Source organism: Gorilla gorilla, chromosome 20 (assembly GCF_029281585.2).
Source record: "Gorilla gorilla gorilla isolate KB3781 chromosome 20, NHGRI_mGorGor1-v2.1_pri, whole genome shotgun sequence".
NCBI classification, from domain to species: Eukaryota; Metazoa; Chordata; class Mammalia; order Primates; family Hominidae; genus Gorilla; species Gorilla gorilla.
Genome location: NC_073244.2, coordinates 59,005,903 through 59,026,210, shown reverse-complemented (window position 1 = coordinate 59,026,210; position 20,308 = coordinate 59,005,903). Strand labels below are relative to the sequence as shown.

The following is a 20,308-nucleotide window of genomic DNA, read 5'->3' as shown; positions in this document are numbered from 1 at the left end:
ACCGAATCTCCCATGTCCACATTTCTCTGGCAGGAAGGCTGAACGCCCCGGTGACAGTTGTTCCATCTGTCACAGGACGGGGGAGGAAGTGGCTTTGGTGGGCAGAGTCTGAGGCCCGAGTGGGTCTGGGGAGTGGGGGAGGAGACAGCAGGAGCCTTTGCCCAGGAAAGGTGGGCAGAAACCAGCTGCCTCCACCACACTCCACGATGTGCATGTTGGGGGCCCTGTCTGGTACACATGTGCTTTACCCTGCCCCGCGCAGGGTCCCTCGCTACGGAGGAGACAGCTGAAGGAGGCTCAGTGCCCAGGCATGATGGGAAAATGTCAGGAAGTGAGCAGGGGCAGTAATTGCACAGAGGAGGGGCTGCCTAGGAAACCAGGGTGGACTCCTGGGAGAGGGGCTCCAGCCCAGAAAGCCCAGAGAAGTGCAGGTGAGGTTCAAATTCCTTGACACCTGCCCTGCTCCTCTCTCCCCTGCAGCTTCTCCCACAGCTCCAGTCCATTGATAATGGCAGCAAAGACTTCTGAGACCTGAAATTGATTACCATGTCTGCCCCCATCATGGGTGCTGGCTGAAGGATAGTGTGAGAATCTGTTTCTGCCATCCATGACCTAAATCAGTGATGGTCAGCCCTGGCTATGCTTTAAAGTCATTAAAAGTATCCAGGCTTGGGGCTGGGTGCTGTGGCTCATGCCTGTAATCGTAGCACTTTGGGAGGCCGAGGCAGGCAGATCACTTGAGGTCAAGAGTTCGAGAGCAGCCTAGCCAACATGGCAAAACCCTGTCTCTGCTAGAAATACAAAAATTAGGCATGATGGTGCAAAAATAAAAGTATCCAGACTGGGGCCGCATTCTGATAAATTGTGGTTTGACTGAGGTTTCCTACCCTTTGGGGGTTTTTGGGTTTTTTTGTTTTTTGAGACAGAGTCTCGCTCTATCGCCCAGGCTGGAGTGCAGTGGTGCGATCTTCGTTCATTGCAACCTCTGCCTCCCGGGTTCAAGCGATTCTCCTGCCTCAGTCTCCTGAGTAGCTGGGATTACAAGCGTGCGCCACCACGCCCAGCTAATTTTTGTATTTTTAGCAGAGACAGGGTTTCACCATGTTGGCCAGGCTGGTCTCAAACTCCTGACCTCAGTTGATCCGCCTGCCTCAGCTTCCAAAGTTCTGGAATTACAGGCATGAGCCACCAGGCCCGGCCTGTTTTGGTTTGTTTTGTTAAAACTTCATAGGCAGTTCAAGTGTGCAGCTAGGATTGGAAACCTCTTAACAGGATGATTCCTTCCTAACCTGTAACTTCATTTTTTTATTCATCCACTCAACATGTTGCTTATAGGTTACTAGGGTGGGAAGACGCCTGAAGGAAATGCACTGCTGAAGTGGCACTAGACCCACATGCCACTCCCTCAGCGAGTATTCACTAAGCACCTGCTGCATGCCAGGCCCTGGGAATACAGCAGCACTGACAGCATTCCCAGACTGCCCTCCAGGAACTTCTACTCTCCACATCCAGAAATCTGGAATCATCACAAATTCCTTGCCACCTCCGTTATCCAGTCTGCCTTTGAGAACTTTCCATCATGTAAGAGCTGTCTCTTACATGCTCAGCACATAGTTTGTGATTTTTGACACATATTTTCTGAATGCCTGCTTTGTGTCAGGCCTTGTGGTCCAGGTACAGGCGATAAGGCCGTGATCAAGGGAGATGAGCCTGCTGCCTTCATGGAGCTTGCAGTCTGTGTGTGCTCGAGGTGTCCAGGACAGCTGGCCAACCCATGTCTTCTGGAAATGATACACAGATGTGCACAGAGTACCCAAACCTCCATGGCCTTCTAGGGACAAAGAAGCACAGACAGGAACCCCTGAAGGCCCCAGAGTCGGAAACACCTGGTTTACATCCTGTCCCCACCACTTGCTAGCATATCAGTCAGTGGACTTACTCTTTCTGAGCCTCCATTTGATTCTCTGTAAACTGGGATAATAAACCTCTTTGTAGAGGTTTCTTTCTTGCAAAGATTAGTGAGACAGATTTGCAAAGGACGTCTGGGCACATAGTAAAAGCTCAATGAATCCTGAATAAGTGAACCGGCAGGGAGGGTAACAATAGGCCCTTGCAGAACAGTTGTAAGGAATCAGATTATCAGAGCCAGCATGACTGTCACCAAGTAGGTGTTTGATAAAGGAGGTGGTTATTATAGCTGGATCATTTTTCCTTGGGGGCAAGAAGAATGTATTAATTATTTTAAAGGTGATACTGTTAAGATTATGAACTATGGGCCGGGCAAGGGGGCTCACGCCTATAATCCTAGCACTTTGGGAGGCCGAGGTGGGCGGATCACCTGAGGTCAGGAGTTCGAGACCAGCCTGGGCAACATGGCGAAACCCGATCTCTACTAAAAATAGAAAAACTAGCCAGGTGTGGTGGCGCCTGTAATCCCAGCTGCTGGGAGGCTGAGGCAGGAGAATCGCTTGAACCCAGGAGGCAGAGGTTGCAGTGAGCCGAGATCGCACCACTGCACTCCAGGGTGACAGAGCAAGACTCCGTCCCAAAAAAAAAAAAAAAAAGAATAGTGAACTGTGGAGTTACCTTGTTTGGTTTCCAGTACTGACCGCTCGTTACTAGCTGTGTGATCTTAGGCAAGTTACTTTACCCCTCTGTACCTCAATTCCTTCATCTCTAAAATGGATTTAAGTACCTACCTCCACCCCCTTGCGAATTTTTAATAAAGTATTAGATGGAATGCACTTATAGTAGTTCCTGGCACATAAGGGCAATATTAAGTTTTATGATGATGATGATTCGACCTTCCACACAGCATACAGCGAGAGGCCGTGGCCATCACCTCCCATCTCTAGTCACAGACTCCTTATGGCAGCCCCTTGGTCCAGAAATGGAAAGGAGAAGAGAGCGCGGGCGCAGTGGGGCAAAGTCGCCTGGGAGGCCCGAGCAGGCGACCTGGCCGCCATCTTGGGAGAGGGCAACGCCGGCAGCTTCCGTACGTCATCAGCCTGCGCAACGGCCGGGCACCCGGCGGTTCAGGTCGCTTAGAGAGTAGTAGGTTGGGTAGTGCGGGTTGGGGCGGGGGCTGCGGAGAGGGTGCTTAACTGAGGGGCATGATGGGGGAGGCGGCCGTGGCCGCGGGGCCTTGTCCGTTGCGCGAGGACAGCTTCACGCGCTTCTCGTCGCAGAGCAATGTGTACGGGCTGGCAGGCGGCGCCGGCGGGCGCGGGGAGCTGCTGGCCGCCACCCTTAAAGGCAAGGTGCTCGGCTTCCGCTACCAAGACCTCCGACAGAAAATCCGGCCAGTGGCCAAGGAGCTGCAGTTCAACTACATTCCCGGTGGGTGGCGTTATGGTGCTGGAGGGCGGGGGCCTGGAACGTGGTGTTGAGAAGGCTTCTGAGGCTCTGTCTGAGCCGGGTCACCGTGCTGGAAGAATGGGATCAGGTGGTTTTAAGGGGGTCACTGGAATCAGAGGGCAGGCATAGTTGGGGCCCGGATGAGCCTAGGGTTTCAGGATTCTTCAGACTTACAGGTCAGGATCCCTAGTACCCAGGGAACAGAGATCAGGTGATGGTGGTCAGGACTCAGACCAGAGGGCATGATCATTGCGGTAGCCAGAGCTCACCATGTTGGGGAGATTGGAATCATGAGTCTGCCTGACACTGAACTTAGAACTCTCCCCTCCCAGTGGATGCGGAGATTGTCTCCATCGACACTTTCAACAAGTCACCCCCCAAGCGGGGTCTGGTTGTGGGGATCACGTTCATCAAGGTACCTAGAGCCCCCTCCACCTCCCTTCGCCCTCCTCCTTACACACATGGTGAGTTCCACTGAGCCGCCCCGGATCCCTCCTGCCACCCCTGCCCTCCCCTGAACCCCGTGTCCTCCGCCAGGATTCAGGGGACAAGGGCAGCCCCTTCCTGAACATTTACTGCGACTACGAGCCCGGCTCTGAGTACAACCTTGACTCTATTGCCCGTGAGTGAGGCGTGGACGGGAGGAGGGAGAGGGTCCCCAGCAGGTTCCCCATGCTAACCTGCCTGTGCCCTGCCTACAGAGAGCTGCCTGAACCTGGAGCTCCAGTTCACTCCGTTCCAGCTGTGCCATGCGGAGTGAGTGTCCCCTGCGCATCGACGCCCACCCCACTGTAAATGTAGAAACCCTGGCTTCTCGAACCCCTTCTTTACTTACAGACCCCTGTAGTCTGTTTCCCCTTCTGGAAAATAAAGAGGTTGTACTAGATTAGAGATTGAAAACTAAAATGCCAGCCGGGCACGGTGGCTCACACCTGTAATCCCAGCACTTTGAGAGGCTGAGGCGGACGGATCACCTGAGGTCAGGAGTTTGAGACCAGCCTGGCCAACATGGCGAAACCCCGTCTCTACTAAAAATACAAAAATTAGCTGGGCATGGTGGTGTATGCCTGTAATCCCAGCTACTCAGGAGGCTGAGGCAGGAGAATCACTTGAACCCGGGAGGCGGAGGTTGCAGTGAGCCAAGATTGCACCACAGCACTCCAACCTGGGTGACAAGAGCGAAACTCTGTCTCAAAAATAAATAAATTAAATTAAATTAAATTAAACTAAAATGCCTTTGGGGACCAGACAGGTCATGTGAGAACGGAAAGCACAAATGTAATATAACAGGGAGCACATGTGCACACACGCATATGCAGCTGAGGTTGGAAAGCTGTAGCTAACTGGAGACCACGAACTTGTCCATAGACAATCAGATTCTACATTTGTTTTTTAAAGCATTGTGCTTTTTTTTTTTTTTTTTTTTTTTTTTTTGAGATAGGCGCTCGCTCTGTTGCCAGGCTGGAGTGCAGTGGCTCGATCTCTGCAACCTCTACCTCCCTGGTTCAAGTGATTCTACTGCCTCAGCCTCCTGAGTAGCTAGGATTACAGGCTCACGCCACCATGCCTGGCTAATTTTTGTATTTTTAGTATAGATAGGTTTTTGCCATGTTGGCCAGGCTAGTCTCGAACTCCTGACCTCAGGTGATCTGCCCGCCTTGGCCTCCCAAAGTGCTGGGATTACAGGCGTGAGCCACCACGCCTGGCCGGAGCATCATGCTTTTAAGGTGGCCATGGACCGGATGGCCAAGGGGCCACCACACTGCCATTCCTGAACTAGATAATCTGAGAGAGTTGATGGAGCACCTGTGAATTCTGGGAATTCTGCACATCTAGAATTCCCAGATTCTAATGTTCTAGAGTCTGACATTCCAAGATCAGAGATGCTAAGTTTTCTAGAGTCGTAGGCTCTAAGATTCCAACATTTGAATATTCTACAGTACGATAGAAGCCAGAATCTTCTGAGGTTCTGTAATGATAAAGTCCTGACATTCTCATCTTTCAAGGAGATAGAACATAGACCATCTAGAATACCAAGGTGCTAGAACCCCAAAGTGTGTGGGTTCCATTCTAGAGTTCCAGATTCCATTCCAGAACACAGATGGTCTAGAACAGGGATTGGCAAACTTTTTTTGGTAGAGGTCCAGATAGTAAATATTAGGCTTTGAGGGCCAGTCTGTCACAACTACTCACTTTGCCATTGTAGCCAGAAAGCAGCCATTGACACTATAAATGAATGGATGTGGCTATGTTCCAATAAAACTTTATTTACAAAAACAGATGGTGGGTTGGATTTGGTCTGCAGGTCATACTTGGCCAACCTCTGGTCTAACAGGTGAGAGTCACCAAAACTGAAGATTCTAATTGCACTAATGTTCTCCTTGCTAGGATTTGGATATTCTATCATTCCGTGAATCTGAAATCTGTGATGGCAAATTCTAGAAGTTCTTTTATTTTTAAGGAGACAGAAAACAGCACTTCTAGAATACCGGGGTTTCAGAATGAAGAGGTCCTAGCTTTCTAAGGTTCTGCAGTTCATTCTAGAGTTCCACATTCCATTCCTGAATCCACAGAGCGAAGGTAGGAGTAGATGCGGGCTCTAAGAGTGGGAGGTTCTAGCAAGCCATGTTCCCGCAATTCTGAGATTGGGAGGTATATTCCTTGATTTTGAGATTCTATGAGGGCTCGTTTCTACAGTTATGTATTTCAAGGAGATACAGTACTCAGGAGCTTGAGCCCTGAGATTCTAACCCTGGGTCTAGTGTCTGGATCCCAGAATGTTAAGGTTCTCAACAGGCAGGGGTTTTTGCAAGAGGAGAGTTCTGGTTCTCAGACCATGTGGATTCCACTACCTTGGGTTCTAGATTTCTGTGCTTTCAGGGTCCAGGTCGGGGATCAACTTGAGACCGTGTTTCTCTTAAGTGGGAACGACCCGGCCATTCATCTCTACAAGGAGGTGAGGTGGGGCGGCGTGCTGGGCAGAGCCCTGTGGGATTCACTGTGGGCTGGCGCTGGGTGGGTATATGTGTGAAGCTGATGGCTGACTTAAGCGGGGGTGGGGTGGGTCTTGGTTTCCCCAGAATGAGGGGCTGCATCAGTTTGAGGAACAGCCCGTGGAAAACCTCTTCCCAGAGTTGACGAACCTGACCAGTAGGTAGGAGAGGCCCCGAAAGAGGCCACTGGGGACCGGGGCACTGACCTTAGAGAAATCGGGCGGTGAGACCTTAGAGAAATTGGTCACCGGGGAGGAGCTCAGAAAAATAAGTCCACGGCATGACTTCAGAGAAATTGATCAGCAGGGGTGACCCCAGAAAAAACAAGAGGTGGACTCAGCCCTCGGGTGGTGAGAATTGACCCCAGAGGAATTGGGCGGTGGGGATTATCCAGGAGGAATCAGGCAGCAGGGTCCCAGGGCTACAGGGAGGGGCGGCTGCCCCTGGGGAGGCAGAGGGGCGGGGCTGGGCCCAGCAATGGCCGTCCGTCCTGTCCATCCACCCGCCCGCCAGCGTCCTCTGGCTGGACGTCCACAACTTCCCCGGCACGTCCCGGCGCCTCTCAGCTCTGGGCTGTCAGAGTGGTTATGTCCGTGTCGCCCACGTGGACCAGCGGAGTCGAGGTGAGGGCCGCGGTGAGGCGGGGTAAGGGGTGGGGTTGAGGGTTAGAGGGCGGGGCCAGGGTGGGGCTGAGGGCTGGAGCTGGGTGGGGTAGGGGAGGAGGATAAGAGGGTTGAGGGATGAGGGTGGGGCTTGGGGGCGGGGCTAGGGTGGGGTTGAGGGCTGCAGAGGGGCGGGGCTAGGGTGGGGATGAACGGTGGGGGCGGGAAGTCGATGGTTTCAGGGCTGGGGGCGGGACCGGGGTGGGGTTGGGGCTCTGAATCCTCGCTCTCTACGCAGAGGTTCTGCAGATGTGGTCGCTCCTGCAGGACGGTCCCATCTCCCGAGTGATTGTGTTCAGCCTCTCGGCCGCCAAGGGTGAGCTCTGGGTTTGAGGGGATGGGGAGAGAGCGGGTGGGAGGGAAGAGGCAACTCTGCATTCTTGGGTCCTTCTACCCAGATTTGCACCCCTCTCCCAAAGTGTGCAGACCCCAGTCCCTCTCTCCTGGATCCCCCACTCCAGGCCTTGAGCTACAGTGCACCTCTTCCCTCCCCTCCCCTCTTGTGAGTTTAACTTCCAGGACTGGCACATGGGGCCTAACCCATATCTTTTCTGTTAGGGTCCATAGTTGTTCTCCTCACTTTGGTGTAACCTTAGCCCCGTACCCTGGGGCTGAGCATCCACCTCTCCCTCTGTACTCTAACCTGCACGTCTCACATCTGTATTTCCTCACCCCGCTCTGTGGCCCCTTCAGTGTCTCTTGTTGCATTCTAGCTCCCGGCTATGCTCCTGGACTCACCGCTGTCCCACCACTCAGAGTCTAGCCTTTTCCCCCAATATGTTGATCATTCCTGCTCCTTTAGTGGGGTCTGTCCCTGACTGGCATTTTGCTTTTTTAAAAAAGTTTTGACTAGGCGCGGTAATCCCAGCACTTTGGGAGGCCGAAGCGGACGGATCACCTGAGGTCGGGAGTTCAAGACCAGCCTGACCAACACGGTGAAACCCTGTCTCTACTAAAAATACAAAAATTAGCGGAGCGTGGTGGCGGGCACCTGTAATCCCAGCTACTCGGAAGGCTGAGGCAGGAGAATCGATTGAACCCAGGATGTGGAAGTGGCAGTGAGCTGAGATCTCACCACTGCACTCCAGCCTGGGTGGCGGAGCCAGGCTCCGTCTCAAAAAAGAAAAAAAAAATTATTTCAATCACTTTGGGGACACAAGTGGTTTTGGTTGCATGGATGAATTCTATAGTGATGGATTCTGAGATTTTAGCACACCCATCACCCAAGTAGTGTCCGTTGTACCTAATGTGTAGCTCTTATCCCACACCCCCTCCCACCTTCCTGCTTCTGAATCTCCAAACACCATTATACACTCTGTATGCCTTTGCAGACTCATAGGTTGGCTCCCTCTTCTGTGAGAACATACGTTTTTTGGTTTTCCACTCCTATGTTACTGCACTTAGAATAATGGTCTCCAGTTCCATCTAAGTTGCTGCAAAAGACAACATTTCATTCCTTTTTATGACTTGAGTAGTACTCCATGGTGTATATATACCACATTTTCTTTCTCCACTCATTAGTCAATGGCCACTTAGGTTAGTTCCACATCTTTGCAGTTGTGAATTGGGCTGTTGTAAACATACATGCACAAATGTCTTTTTTTTTTTTTTTTTTTTTTTAGACAGTCTTGGTCAGGCTGGAGTGCAGTGGCACAATCTCGGCTCACTATCACCTCCACCTCCCAGGTTCAAGCAATTCTCCTGCCTCAGCCTCCTGAGTAGCTGGGATTACAAGTGTATGCCATCACGCCAGGCTAATTTTTGTGTTTTTAGTAGACACAGGGTTTCACCATGTTGGCCAGGCTAGTCTCGAACTCTTGACCTCAGGCGATCTGCCTGCCTCGGCCTCCGGAAGTGCTGGGATTATATGAGCCACCACACCCGGAACCTCAGACTTTTTAAGCCATCATCTAACACCTATTTCTCCTTCTGGTGTCTGACTTATAATTTGTCTCATGGGCCAATCTCTAACCCTCCCTGTGTAGCACAGCCTCAAGACTTTTTCCTGAGATCTAACCTGCATGTCTCTCATTAAAGGGGCCTGGGGTATGACGAGGAGCCTGGAACCTGTCCCCACAAAACCTTTCCCCTCTTCATTCATGTTTCTTTTTTTTTTTTCTTTTTCTGAGACAGAGTCTCACTCTGTCACCCAGGCTGGAGTGCAGTGGTGTGATCTTGGCTCACTCCAACCTCCACCTCCCAGGTTCAAGCAAGTCTCCTGCCTCAGCCTCCTGAGTAGCTGGCATTACAGGTGCCCGCCACCATGCCCAACTAATTTTTGTATTTTTAGTAGAGGCAAGGTTTTATCATGTTGACCAGGCTGGTCTCGAACTCCTGACCTCAGCTGATCCACCCGCCTTGGCCTCCCAAAGTGCTGGGATTACCATTCATGTTTCTTCCCCAGAGACCAAGGACAGGCCACCACAAGATGAGTACAGCGTGCTCGTGGCCAGCATGTTGGAGCCAGCAGTGGTGTATCGGTGAGGGGGCCTGAGACACATGGGTGTGGTCTAATCTTGTTTCTTTGCACTGTGGTCTAACCTTGTCATTCTCCACAGTAAGTTCCTCTGGGTGGTTTACCCAGAGCTGGACAAGTACAGATACTTGTGACCCCAGGGGTGGGGGCTGTGAATATTGAAGTCTAGACTTGTAGGGAATATGTTGAGGCTGGGGGGTGGGAGCAGAGATGCCCGTGCCCCCTGGAGTGGATGTAGTAGGTGTGCTGGCAAATGGTTAATCACTGGCTATGCACGAGGAAAGCCCAGGTTTGTAGCATTTACCAGAGTTTCCAAAGTGTAAATACTCCCACCATGGTGGCTTTCAAACCATGAACATGATTACATGGGAACATTTCCCAGTAAGCTCTCGGAAGCAACTATAGCCAGCTCTGGCACCCCTCTAGGGGTGGTGAAGGTGTCCAGGCCAGGGCCAAGCCCTCTTCGGGCTCCATGAAGGCAGCGTGGGTGTCTAGATTGAGGACACGTGCATCTGAATCCCCAGATGGGACACTGTGGCTTTCCATTTGGGAGTGAGATGGTCTCCAAGATGAATGGCTTGAGTGCACAGGTTGACCCCTTGCAGGGTCTATGAATATGTCCAAATCTGAGATGATGATGTCTAGGCTTCCGGAGGGCCAGTGTGTCTAGGCCTGAGAAGGGAAGCAGTACCGGTACCCAGCTTAGCGTCCGCCAAGGGTGCTGGGCACTGCAAGCTGACCCCAGTCTATATGCTGTATTTGGGACCCTCAGGGACCTGCTGAACCGGGGTCTTGAAGACCAGCTTCTCCTGCCCGGCAGTGACCAGTTTGACAGCGTCCTCTGCGGCCTGGTCACCGATGTGGATTTGGATGGGCGGCCAGAAGTCCTGGTGGCCACCTATGGACAGGTGGGACCTGACAGTTGGAGCCACACCCACCAGCCTCCCTCCACTGTCGCCCCCATCAACCTGTGTGACCTGATTCTTCACCCCCGCAGGAACTGCTGTGTTATAAGTACCGGGGCCCAGAGTCGGGGCTTCCTGAGGCCCAGCACGGGTTCCATCTGCTGTGGCAGCGGAGCTTCTCCAGTCCCCTGCTGGCCATGGCTCACGTGGACCTGACCGGGGATGGGCTGCAGGAGCTTGCCGTGGTCTCCCTGAAGGGCGTGCATATCCTGCAGGTAACCCCAGCTCTTGGGGTGGGAGGGGAGTCGACCTCAGCAGTTTCGAGCAGGGGGTGCAGGCCTCCTCCTGGGGGAGGGAGGAACTCATTTCAGGGAGGCAGTTCCTACCAGTCAGGACAACTCCCAGGAGAAAGGGGCAGCTGTGAGCGCTCACAGCAGCTGGGGTGGGGGCACTGGCCTGGTGAAGGAGATTTATTTATTTATTTATTATTTTATTTTTGAGACAGAGTCTTGCTCTGTCACCCAGGCTGTAGCGCAGTGACTCGATCTCAGCTCACTGCAACCTCCACCTCCCAGGTTCAAACAATTCTCATGCCTCAGCCTCTCAAGCAGCTGGGAAATACAGCCGCACGCCACCATGCCCAGCTAATTTTTGTATTTTTAGTAGAGACGGGGTTTCACCATGTTGCCCAGGTTAGTCTCACACTTCTGGCCTCAAGTCATCCGCCCACCTCGGCCTCCCAAAGCGCTAGGATTACAGGTGTGAGCCACCACACCCTGGCCTTTTTTTTTTTTTTGGTTTTTTTGTTTGTTTGTTTGTTTTCGAGACAGAGTCTTGCTCTGTTTCCCAGGCTGGAGTGCAGTTTCCCAGGCTGGTGTGCAGTGGCGTGATCTCAGTTCACTGCAACCTCCACCTTCCAGGTTCAAGTGATTGTCCTGCCTCAGCCTCCCTAGTAGCTGGGATGACAGGCACCTGCCACCAAGCTTGGCTAAATTTTATATTCCTTTTATATTCCTTCTAATCTCACTTCCTTACATTTGGGTCTAGGCTTTGTCCCTCCCACTAGAAATTCGCTTAAGGCCACTCCCCTTCACCCCTGTCACAGAGGCCCATTCCCATCCCACACACTGTGGTCTGCTCTCTGCCCTCCCACGTGGGCCGAGCTCCTGGCCTTTGGAGTTGCTTCACTCCAGACGGTCCCGCTGTGGTCTAACCTGTACGCCTGCAGCTCTTCCTCAGCTCCATCCCCTCATTCTCTTGTTCCCCGCAGCACAGCCTGATTCAGGCCTCGGAGCTGGTCTTGACCCGGCTTCGACATCAACTGGAGCAGAGGAGACGTCGGCTACAGGGGTTGGAGGACGGGGCAGGTGCAGGGCCTGCTGAGAATGCAGCCTCTTAAGCACCCATGCACCCACTCTTCCCAGACCTGGGGCGACTCATGGCGTGCTCACCTCCAGCCGCTGGTGGGGGGTGTCCTGAAGGACAGGATGCTCTCCCCAGACCTCCCCAGGGTGGTGAAGCTGTGCCCTGGGACCCCAGCTAACCCACTCCTCTCTCTGTGCCTCAATGTCCCTATTTGAAAGCGGGGATGATCCCATTCCACCCTGTCCACTCTGGATGAGAATTGGCCACCTGATGGTTATTTATACGTCCAGAAGAACATCATTTCCCAGTTGTCTCGATTCTTTTTTTCGGCAAGCATTTGGTGAGCACCTGCTGTATGCCTGGCTCTGTGTTGGATGCTGGATTCACCCAGAGGAATTGAGGGAGAGGGATTTGGGGGAGAGGGAATCCAAGGCTAGACCCAGATACAGGCCGGAGGTTAGATCTCAGGGTAGAACCCAAGAGAAAGAAATGAGGTGACACCTTAGCAGAAAGGCTAAAAGTTAAACCACCGTGGAACAGATTACGTAAAATGGAAGGGAAAGAGCTGAGGTTAGACCCTAGTGGAGAGAGCTGACATGAGACCCCAGTGGAAAGATCTAGATCTAAGGGTAGATCCCAGTGGAAAGGCAAGGAGCTTGAGCGTTTAGAGGAAAACTTGTGGGTAGAAAGGGCTGCTGTGGGAAAGCAGTGGTCCATTTGTAGCAGAGGGTCTGAGGCTAGACTCCCTATGAATAATGCTGAGGTTGGACCCCAACAAAAAATTGCTATGGCCAGACCCTGTGCAAGGGGCCAGGGTTAAACCCCAGCAGAAAGTGAGCTTAGTTCCCAGTGGAGAGCACTGAGGCAAGACCCAGGGAGAAGACCCAGGCTAGACCATGCTGGAAAGGGCTAAGCTTAGACCTAATCTAAAAAGCCTAGGGGGTTGGGGGCCCAGGGAGTGGGAGACAAGCCTGATTCTCCCAGCCTGTGGTGGTAGGAGTTGCCTTGCCTGTGGTCTTTTGTGTGTGTGTGAGAGACGGAGTCTCATTCTGATGCACTGGCTGGAGTGCAGTGGCGCGATCTCGGCTCACTGCAACCTCCACCTCCTGGTTCAAGTGATTCTCCTGCCTCGGCCTCCTGAGTAGCTGGGATTACAAGCGTACGCCACCACGCCTGGCTAACTTTTTTGTATTTTTAGTAGAGACAGGGTTTCACCGTGTTGGCCAGGCTGGTCTCAAATTCCTGACCTCAGGTGATCTGCCCGCCTCGGCCTCCCAAAGTGCTGGGATGACAGGCGTGAGTCACTGAGCCCGGCCTCCTGTGCTCCGTTCTGTATTACCAGGAGAAGGAATCAGAGGCCTGTGTCTCTAGGACCAGTGGAGGGCGGGAACGATGGAAGTCTTGTCCTCCATCCACTGCAGGCCAGGAATAGAATCTGGGTCAGCAGGGTTGGGGGATGATCATTCCCTGGGCCGTATCCAGGCTGGGGGCAGGGGTTGGGCAGGACATCTGCTTCCTGGGGGTTCAGGGGAGAGGCAGACACCGTAGTCATTTTGGCCATCTGTCTACCTCCCGCTATGGAGGTCCACTCAGAAGTCTGACCACCAGCACTGACAGGGAAGACCCAGCCACCAGTTCTCTACCGAGCGTTTATGGGAGTTAGGAGCTCAGCAACTCCTGGCCACCCCTGTCTTCACCCTCTTTCCCAGAAGCCAGGCCCAGGCGTGGGAAGTTGCAGGAAGCTGGATCCTCTCCCTCCCCTGGCCAGCAGGCCTGATGGTATCCAGCCAGGACTGGCAGTGGGCAGGACCGGTGGCACGAGCAAGGCCCCCTCCCTCCCACCATCCGCCTCTAGAGAAGGAGCACTCCACACTGACTAACACGCCATCACCCCCTGTCGTGGGGGGCAGCGGGATTGGGGGTGGGTATAGTGCTGGTGTGCCTTGCAGAGGTGTGTGCTTGCGTGGGGGTATGTGTGTGGGCCCATTGCAGGGCGCATGAGTTTGTGTCTTCAGGAGCCCAGGCCACCTGCATGGCCCTTTGCAGTTCATTTCTTTTTTTTTTTTTTTTTTTTTTTTGGAGATGGAGTCTCACTCTGTCACCCAGGCTAGAGTGCGGTGGCATGATCTCAGCTCACTGCAGCCTCCACCTCCCAGGTTCAAGCGATTTCTCCTGCCTCAGCCTCCCAAGTAGCTGGGATTACAGGCGTGTGCCACCTGGCCTGGCTAATTTTTGTATTTTTAGAAGAGACAGGGTTTCGCCATGTTGGCCAGGCTGGTCTCCAGCTCCTGACGTCAAGTGATCTGCTCGCCTCAGCCTCCTAAAGTGCTGGGATTACAGGCGTGAGCCACCGCACCCAGCCTGCAAGTCTCTTCTTGACCTGACCTGTCCTCAGCCTGGGGAATTGTGCGGTGCAGCAGTTAAGGGTGTAGAATCTGGAGCCATATTTACCACCTCATGCCTTGGTTACCCTGTCTGTAAGTGAAGCTCATAATAGCATTTACCTAAATTTATAAAAAACGTTAGAACATGCCAGGTGCGGTGGCTCTCACCTGTAATCTCAGCGCTTTGGGAGGCCGAGGCAGAAGGATTGCTTAAGCCTGGGAGTTGGAGACTAGCCTAGGTAAAATAGTGAGACCCCGTCTCTTAAAAAAAATGGAGAGAAAAAAAGCCTGGCGTGGTGGTGGTGGGCACCTGTAGTCCCAGCTACTCGGGAGGCCAAGGCAGAAGGATTGCTTGAGCCCAGGAGTTGGAGACCAGCCTGGGTAACATAGTGAGATCCCGTCTCTTAAAAAAAAAAAAAATGGAGGGAAAAAGCCTGGCGTGGTGGTGGCAGGCACCTGTAGTCCCAGCTACTCAGGAGGCTGAGGCAGGAGGATTGCTTGAGCCCAGGAGGTTGAGGCTGCAGTAAGCCAAGATCGTGCCACTGCACTCCAGCCTGGGTGACAGAGTGAGACCCTGTCTCAAATAATAATAATGTGCTGCCGATGCCAGGCACGTGGTCAGGGCTGCCTGTATGTATGGCAGCTGTTGTTATTCTTATTAATGGGTGTCTTTGTGGTTGTTTCTGGCCTCCTTTGTGAGGCTGTGCAGGCACAGTATGTGAATTTGGATCTGACTCCAGCTAAACATTCTTGCCCTCCCCCTGGTTCTGTAAGTCTGTAACTATTTGTAGCTGTTGGCCCTTGTATGGCTGGGAGACTGTGTGTGTACGTGTGTGTGCGTGTGTGTGTGTGTGTGTGTGTGTGTGTTGGGGGGCGGGGGCTGCTTCTGAAACGCACAGGAGCGCCCTCCGGTGCTGTCCCCTGCCTCTGGTGCTGAACCCGGAGGCTGGGGAGGAGGCTCGGGCTCCCTGCTCCCCCAGGCCCCTCCCCGGGCCTCCCCCCGCCTCCCGCACCGCCTCCCCTCTCCCCGCCTCCGCCTCCTCCCCCTCTCTCCGGCTCCTCCCCCTCCCTCGCTCCCTCGCCGCCTCCCCCTCCCCCGTGTCCCTCCCCTCTCCTCTTCTCCTCCCTCTATCCCCTCTCCCTCCCCTCCTCCCCGGCTCTCCCTCTCAGTCTCAGGCTTTTCTCTCTCTCAATCTCTCTCTCTCTTTCGGGCGGAGTCGCCCACCACTGCCAGCCCAGCGCTGGGGGGACCTGCTCCAGCCTGTAGCCGCAGGTAAGAGACCCCATTGGTGGGGAGGTGGGGGCGTGGGAAAAGGACGGGGTTACCCCAGGTGCGGAGTGGGGGCGGTTCGGGAAGCCTGGAGCTGGCTTCCCTGGGCTGGTTTATGGAGGTGGGGGGCTGCCTGGCCCAGCACGCGTACCTTCTGTGGGGTGGGAGTGCCACCAGCCGCCCCAACACCTTCAGTCCCTCCTGGTTCTCGGGCGGCTGGGGAGGGGGACCGCCTGGGTACTGGGGGGCGAGGACACCCCGCCCCCACCCCGTCTGGGGCACCCCCCCTCGCGCTCTCTACCTCTGCCCCCGCCTTCCTGTGTCTGGGTCTCATCTTTCTGTCTCTCCACATGTCTCAGGGGTCTCTGTCTAGCAGAGTCTGGCCGCCTCTGGGAGTCCCTGTCTCTCAGTCTCTCACTCCTGTCTCCCTCTCTCTGTGTCTCTGTGCCGGGGTCTGTTCGGAGTCTCTCCGGGGCTCTGTCTCTAAGTCCTGGGTTTCTCTCTCCTTTCCTCTTGCGCCATCTCTGTTTCTCTGTGTCTCTGCCTCTCTCCCCTGTCTCAGCTTTCCTGTGTCTCTCTCTGTCTCTGCTTTCTCTGTGTCTCTGTCTCTTCCCATGTCCGCATGTCTCTCTCTATCTCTCTCTCTCTCTCTCCCTCCCCATCTCCCCCTCGTCTCCATCGCTGTCTCTGGATATCTCAGTCTCTGTTTCTCTCTCTCTTTCCTCTTCTCTGGCTCTCCCTGGGAGCCAGTGCACCCTCCTCCCACACACCTTTGTCTCCGCCCCTGGCAGGGGAGACCTGGAGGAAGTAGACCCCCCCCCCACCCGCAGAGTGGGCTCCCCCAGGCCTGGAGTCCTCTAAACTCCTCTCCCCACTTCAGCAGAGCTCCCCTGCTCTCTCCAGTCCTCCCAGCCGGCACCCACCCCAGCTCTCCCCTGAGGACCGAGCCCACCTCCCCCTGCCTTGTTTCTGGCGTTCTGAGGCCGGTCCTTCTTGCAGTTTAACCGGTAGCCTTTGTAGTAGAGATGAGACCAGACCGCCCTTCAATCTAACCTCCCCAGTCTTCCTCGTGTAACTGGACCAGTCCTTCCTGCCGTCTAACTTCCATACCTCTTGCTGTTTGTCCAGCTCTTGATTCATTCATTCTTGTTGATAATTACTGAGCGCCTTTCCTGCTCTGGGCAAGCACTAGATACTGAGTTAGACCGGGCCAGTCCTTCCTGCAGTCTCACTTCCATCCCTTTCCTGGTGTGCCAGCCTCACACTGTCTCAGTGGGGGGTGGGTCTCAAAAGCTTCTCCGCCACCTCTTGGGGGGTGCTGAGAGGGCCCTGGCCAACACACTGTCTGCCTTCCTTGAGAGAAGGGGGCCCTGGAGAAGGTGGGCAAGAGAGTAAGTGATGGCGAAAAGGTACGAGGCTGTGCCTGTAGCCCTGGTGTGTGTGTGTGTGTGTGTGTGTGTGTGTGTGTGTGTCTCCCTGGCTGCAAGTGAGGTCCCAGCCCTGTGTGACAGTGCCCACGGGGGGGCTTCAGATGGCTTTAAAGAGCACTAGGTTAAGAGCCCTGTTCCTCCTCTGGACCTCAGTTTACCTATTATCAGTGTATCACAGCCTCGAGCACCCAAGCTCTGTGGTGTGATCCCCACACTGGACCATTTTGAGGTGATGGGAGCGCCTGCGCTCATGCTGGGGCAGTAAATGTGCATGTTTAGAAGTCTGAGTCCCCAGCTCGGTCCTGCAAGGGCCAGCCCCCCAACACAGGCACAGTCAGAAAAGCACCCTCCCTTGCCGCCCCACTATGGGGTGGTAGCGTGAGGGATATGAAGGAGGGGTCTTACCTGGCACGCCAGACTGCACCCACCCCCAGGCATGCAGTCCCGTTCTTCTGATCAAGGACCTAAGAGGCACGTGAGGCAGAACAGGGGTGCTCACCGCCGACCCAGCTGGCCGCAGGCCCACGAAGGGAGGGAGAGATGGCCCTGGGAGACGGTACCTGCCATCTGCCCTCCCTGCTCCCACCCTGGGCTCCACCTGATCCTTTTGCCCCTGGATTCTAAAAGCAGATTGGATTTCAGGGCTGCTGGTGGATGGAGAGGCAGAGGCAGGAGCCAGGAGCAGAGGGAGCCCACGGTCCCCGGTGACAGGGCTCAGACCTCTTGGTCATTCATTTCACAAATATTTATCTAGTGCTTTCTCTCCCTGACTGCTCCTCCCGCAAGGCCCCAGCGAGAAACCAGGTTTTGCAGGAAAAAGGGATTGCACTAGGCTGTGCTTGACCCAGCCCCTGGGCTAGGAGGGTGGACATGAGAACCCCCATCACCTGGCTGTGGTCTCTCTTGAGAACTGCAGCAGGAAGGACAGGTGGTTAAACCTGAGGGAGGACTTCCCAGGCCGAGGCTTCCTCCCAGAGAGAGCGGGGTTTGGTTTGATGCTTTAGAAGAATTCCTGACTCCCGGCTGGCCCCTGTTTCTCCTGAAAGCCGGGGAGGCGGAGGGATAAGGGAGCATGAGCCTTTGCTTTGGATCCTGGTGGGTTTGTAATTATGCCTAAGTTGTTGCTAATTAGGGGGCTGCTAATTAGATGTATCATTAGGGGCCTTGCTGAGGGGGCTAATTGTGCGGTGGCCCTTTAAGAATCACCCCTCTCCCCCACCCCTGCCTGCACACACACACACACACACACACACACACACACACACAGAGGCATGCTCCTCGCTTGCTCTCTCCTTCTTGGGAAGTTCTGCCAACACGCTGCCTCCCTCCCCCAGAGGAGCCAGCTCCCAGCCCATGGGTATGTAGGTGTGAGTTGGGGACAGGCTGTGGGTTAGACTTTCAGAAGAACTTTTCAAGCAAATGGAAGCCCCTGGAAGAAATGAGGCTGGTGGCAGAGGGGTCTGGGAGGGTGGAGGCTCCCAGGACACCTCTCTTCCTCTCTCCTTCTCTTTTTGATAAGCCACTGGGTTACCATGGCAACATGAGGGTGGGGCGGAGGAGCTCAGAGTCAGGGCCACTCTTGGAGAGGCGACCTGGGAACCAGAGTTGGTGCTGGATGACGGGGGCAAGTTCCATAACCTCTCTGCGCCTTGGTCCTCTCACCTGTGGAATGGAGGGGCGCTCCCCAGAGGGTGAGGGTGTCATTTTGGATGGGGTGTTCGGGGAAGCTGACATCAAAGTGGAAACCTGAAAGGGCAGAGAAAGCAAGGCTAGCGGATATGAGGGGAAGAGTGGGCGGGGCACGGTGGCACGCACCTGTGATCCCAGCACTTTGGGAGGCCAAGGCAGGTGGAGCACCTGAACCCAGGAGTTCAAAAACAGCCTGGGCAACATAGAGACTCCCGGCTCTACAATAAATTAGCTGGGCATGGTGGCGCATGCCTGTACTTCCCGCTACTTGGGAGGCTGAGGAGGGAGGGTCGCTTGAGCCCTGGAGGTCGAGGCTGCAGTGAGATGTGATGGCGCCACTGCACTTCAGCCTGGGTGGCAGAGTGAGATCCCGTCTCAAAAATACATAAATAGAGAAGTGTGTTCGAGGAAGGGGGAACAGCAGGTGCCAGGGCTCCAAGGCAGAAGCTTGTCTGGTGAGGCTGAGGAGCAGAGGGGAGGAGAGGGTGGCTGAGGCAGACTGGGCAAGGGGGAGAGGGTGGGAAAAGAGTCCAGAGAGGGAGTCGGGGCCAGGTTGGGCAGGACCTCACAGGCCCTGGAGAGGACGCTGGTGCTGTGAGTGAGATGGGAGCTGGGGGGCTTCTGAACAGCAGGGGGATGAGGCAAGCTGATTTGTGGGCTTTTTTTGTTTTTGGTTTTGTTTTGTTTTTGAGGCAGAGTCTGGTTTTGTCGCCCAGACTGGAGTGCAATGACATGATCTCAGCTCACTGCAACCTCTGCCTCCCTGGCTCAAGCGATTCTCATGCTTCAGCCTCCCGAGTAGCTGAGATTACAGGCACACGCCACCACACCTGGCTTTTTTTTTTTTTTTTTTGTATTTTTTGTATTTTTAGAAGAGACAGGGTTTCACCATGTTGGCCAGGCTGGTCTCAAACTCCTGACCTCAAATGATCCACCCGCCTCAGCCTCAAAGTGCTGGGATTACAGGCGTGAACCACCATGTCCAGCGATTTGTGTTTTAAAAGGAAACCCAGATAAGACACGGTAATAGCCACTCAAACTCAGCACCAGAGGTAGGGAGAGAAATAATGAAACAGTAGAACCCCCACACCCACAAATGGGACAGAAAGCCCAGCACAGGGTCTTAGATGTCACAGCCCCTAAGGAACTGCACCACTTACAGAGCCTGGGGAAAACCTCAGGTCAGACACAGGGAAGCTGGAGAGACTGATGCCTGCTACCACCTTGGGGAGGGACATGAACGAGACCCTCCAGCAACCCCTCCCCAGCCCCACTTGAAACAGACAAACACGGCCCAACACCCGCCACAGCCCAAATCCTGAGCAAGAGCTTTCAAAGGGCCGAGTTGGAGACCATTTGAATCTCCTAACAAACTCAGAGCCTCCTGCTCCCTGCCTCTCAGTGAATTTTGCAGTTTGAGTGCTTTTGTGCTTGGCTTCATTCAGCCATTGTGACATCTGTGAGATTCATCCATGTGCTGGGTGCAGCAGCAAATAGTTCACTCCCTTTTCAGTGCTCTATAATATTCCACTGTGCAAATCCTCCAAACGTATTTCTCCATTTTACTGCTGATAGGCCTCTGGGTTGTTTGAAGATTGGCGCTATTATAAATAAAGCTGCTATGAACATTCTTATTTTATTTTATTTGAGATGAAGTCTCACTCTGTCACCCAGGCTGGAGTAGAGTAGCGCCATCTCAGCTCACTGCAACCTCCGCCTCCCAGGTTCAAGTGATTCTCCTGCCTCAGCCTCCCGAGTAGCTGGGGTTACAGGCTCC

General features: G+C 54.2%; 2 protein-coding genes across 5 annotated transcripts in view; both read left to right on the top strand.

Annotated features, from left to right (window-relative positions):
* The first annotated feature begins 3,000 nt into the window (after positions 1-3,000).
* KPTN (kaptin, actin binding protein) lies at positions 3,001-12,067 on the top strand. 2 transcript variants are annotated; one of them, XM_004061063.5, is made up of 12 exons: positions 3,001-3,339; positions 3,690-3,772; positions 3,895-3,979; positions 4,059-4,113; positions 6,238-6,313; positions 6,438-6,511; positions 6,864-6,973; positions 7,251-7,328; positions 9,417-9,492; positions 10,261-10,396; positions 10,486-10,668; positions 11,664-12,067. In XM_004061063.5, exons 1-12 carry the CDS (start codon positions 3,114-3,116, stop codon positions 11,790-11,792), a joined length of 1,311 nt encoding a protein of 436 aa, XP_004061111.4. In that variant the 5' UTR covers positions 3,001-3,113; the 3' UTR covers positions 11,793-12,067. The 2 variants fall into 2 exon arrangements, with proteins under 2 accessions (XP_004061111.4, XP_018871149.4); XM_019015604.4 differs by lacking the exon at positions 3,001-3,339 and adding an exon at positions 3,360-3,445.
* A 2,750-nt stretch (positions 12,068-14,817) lies between these two features.
* The window catches only part of SLC8A2 (solute carrier family 8 member A2), a 44,368-nt gene continuing 38,877 nt past the window's right edge, over positions 14,818-20,308 (top strand). Inside the window, exon 1 of one of the 3 annotated variants that reach the window (XM_063701488.1) lies at positions 14,818-15,415. The gene's annotated coding sequence lies outside the window, so the exon portion shown is untranslated. The remainder of the gene's footprint in view (positions 15,416-20,308) is intronic. The other 2 variants (XM_055369852.2, XM_055369851.2) reach the window with 2 other exon arrangements.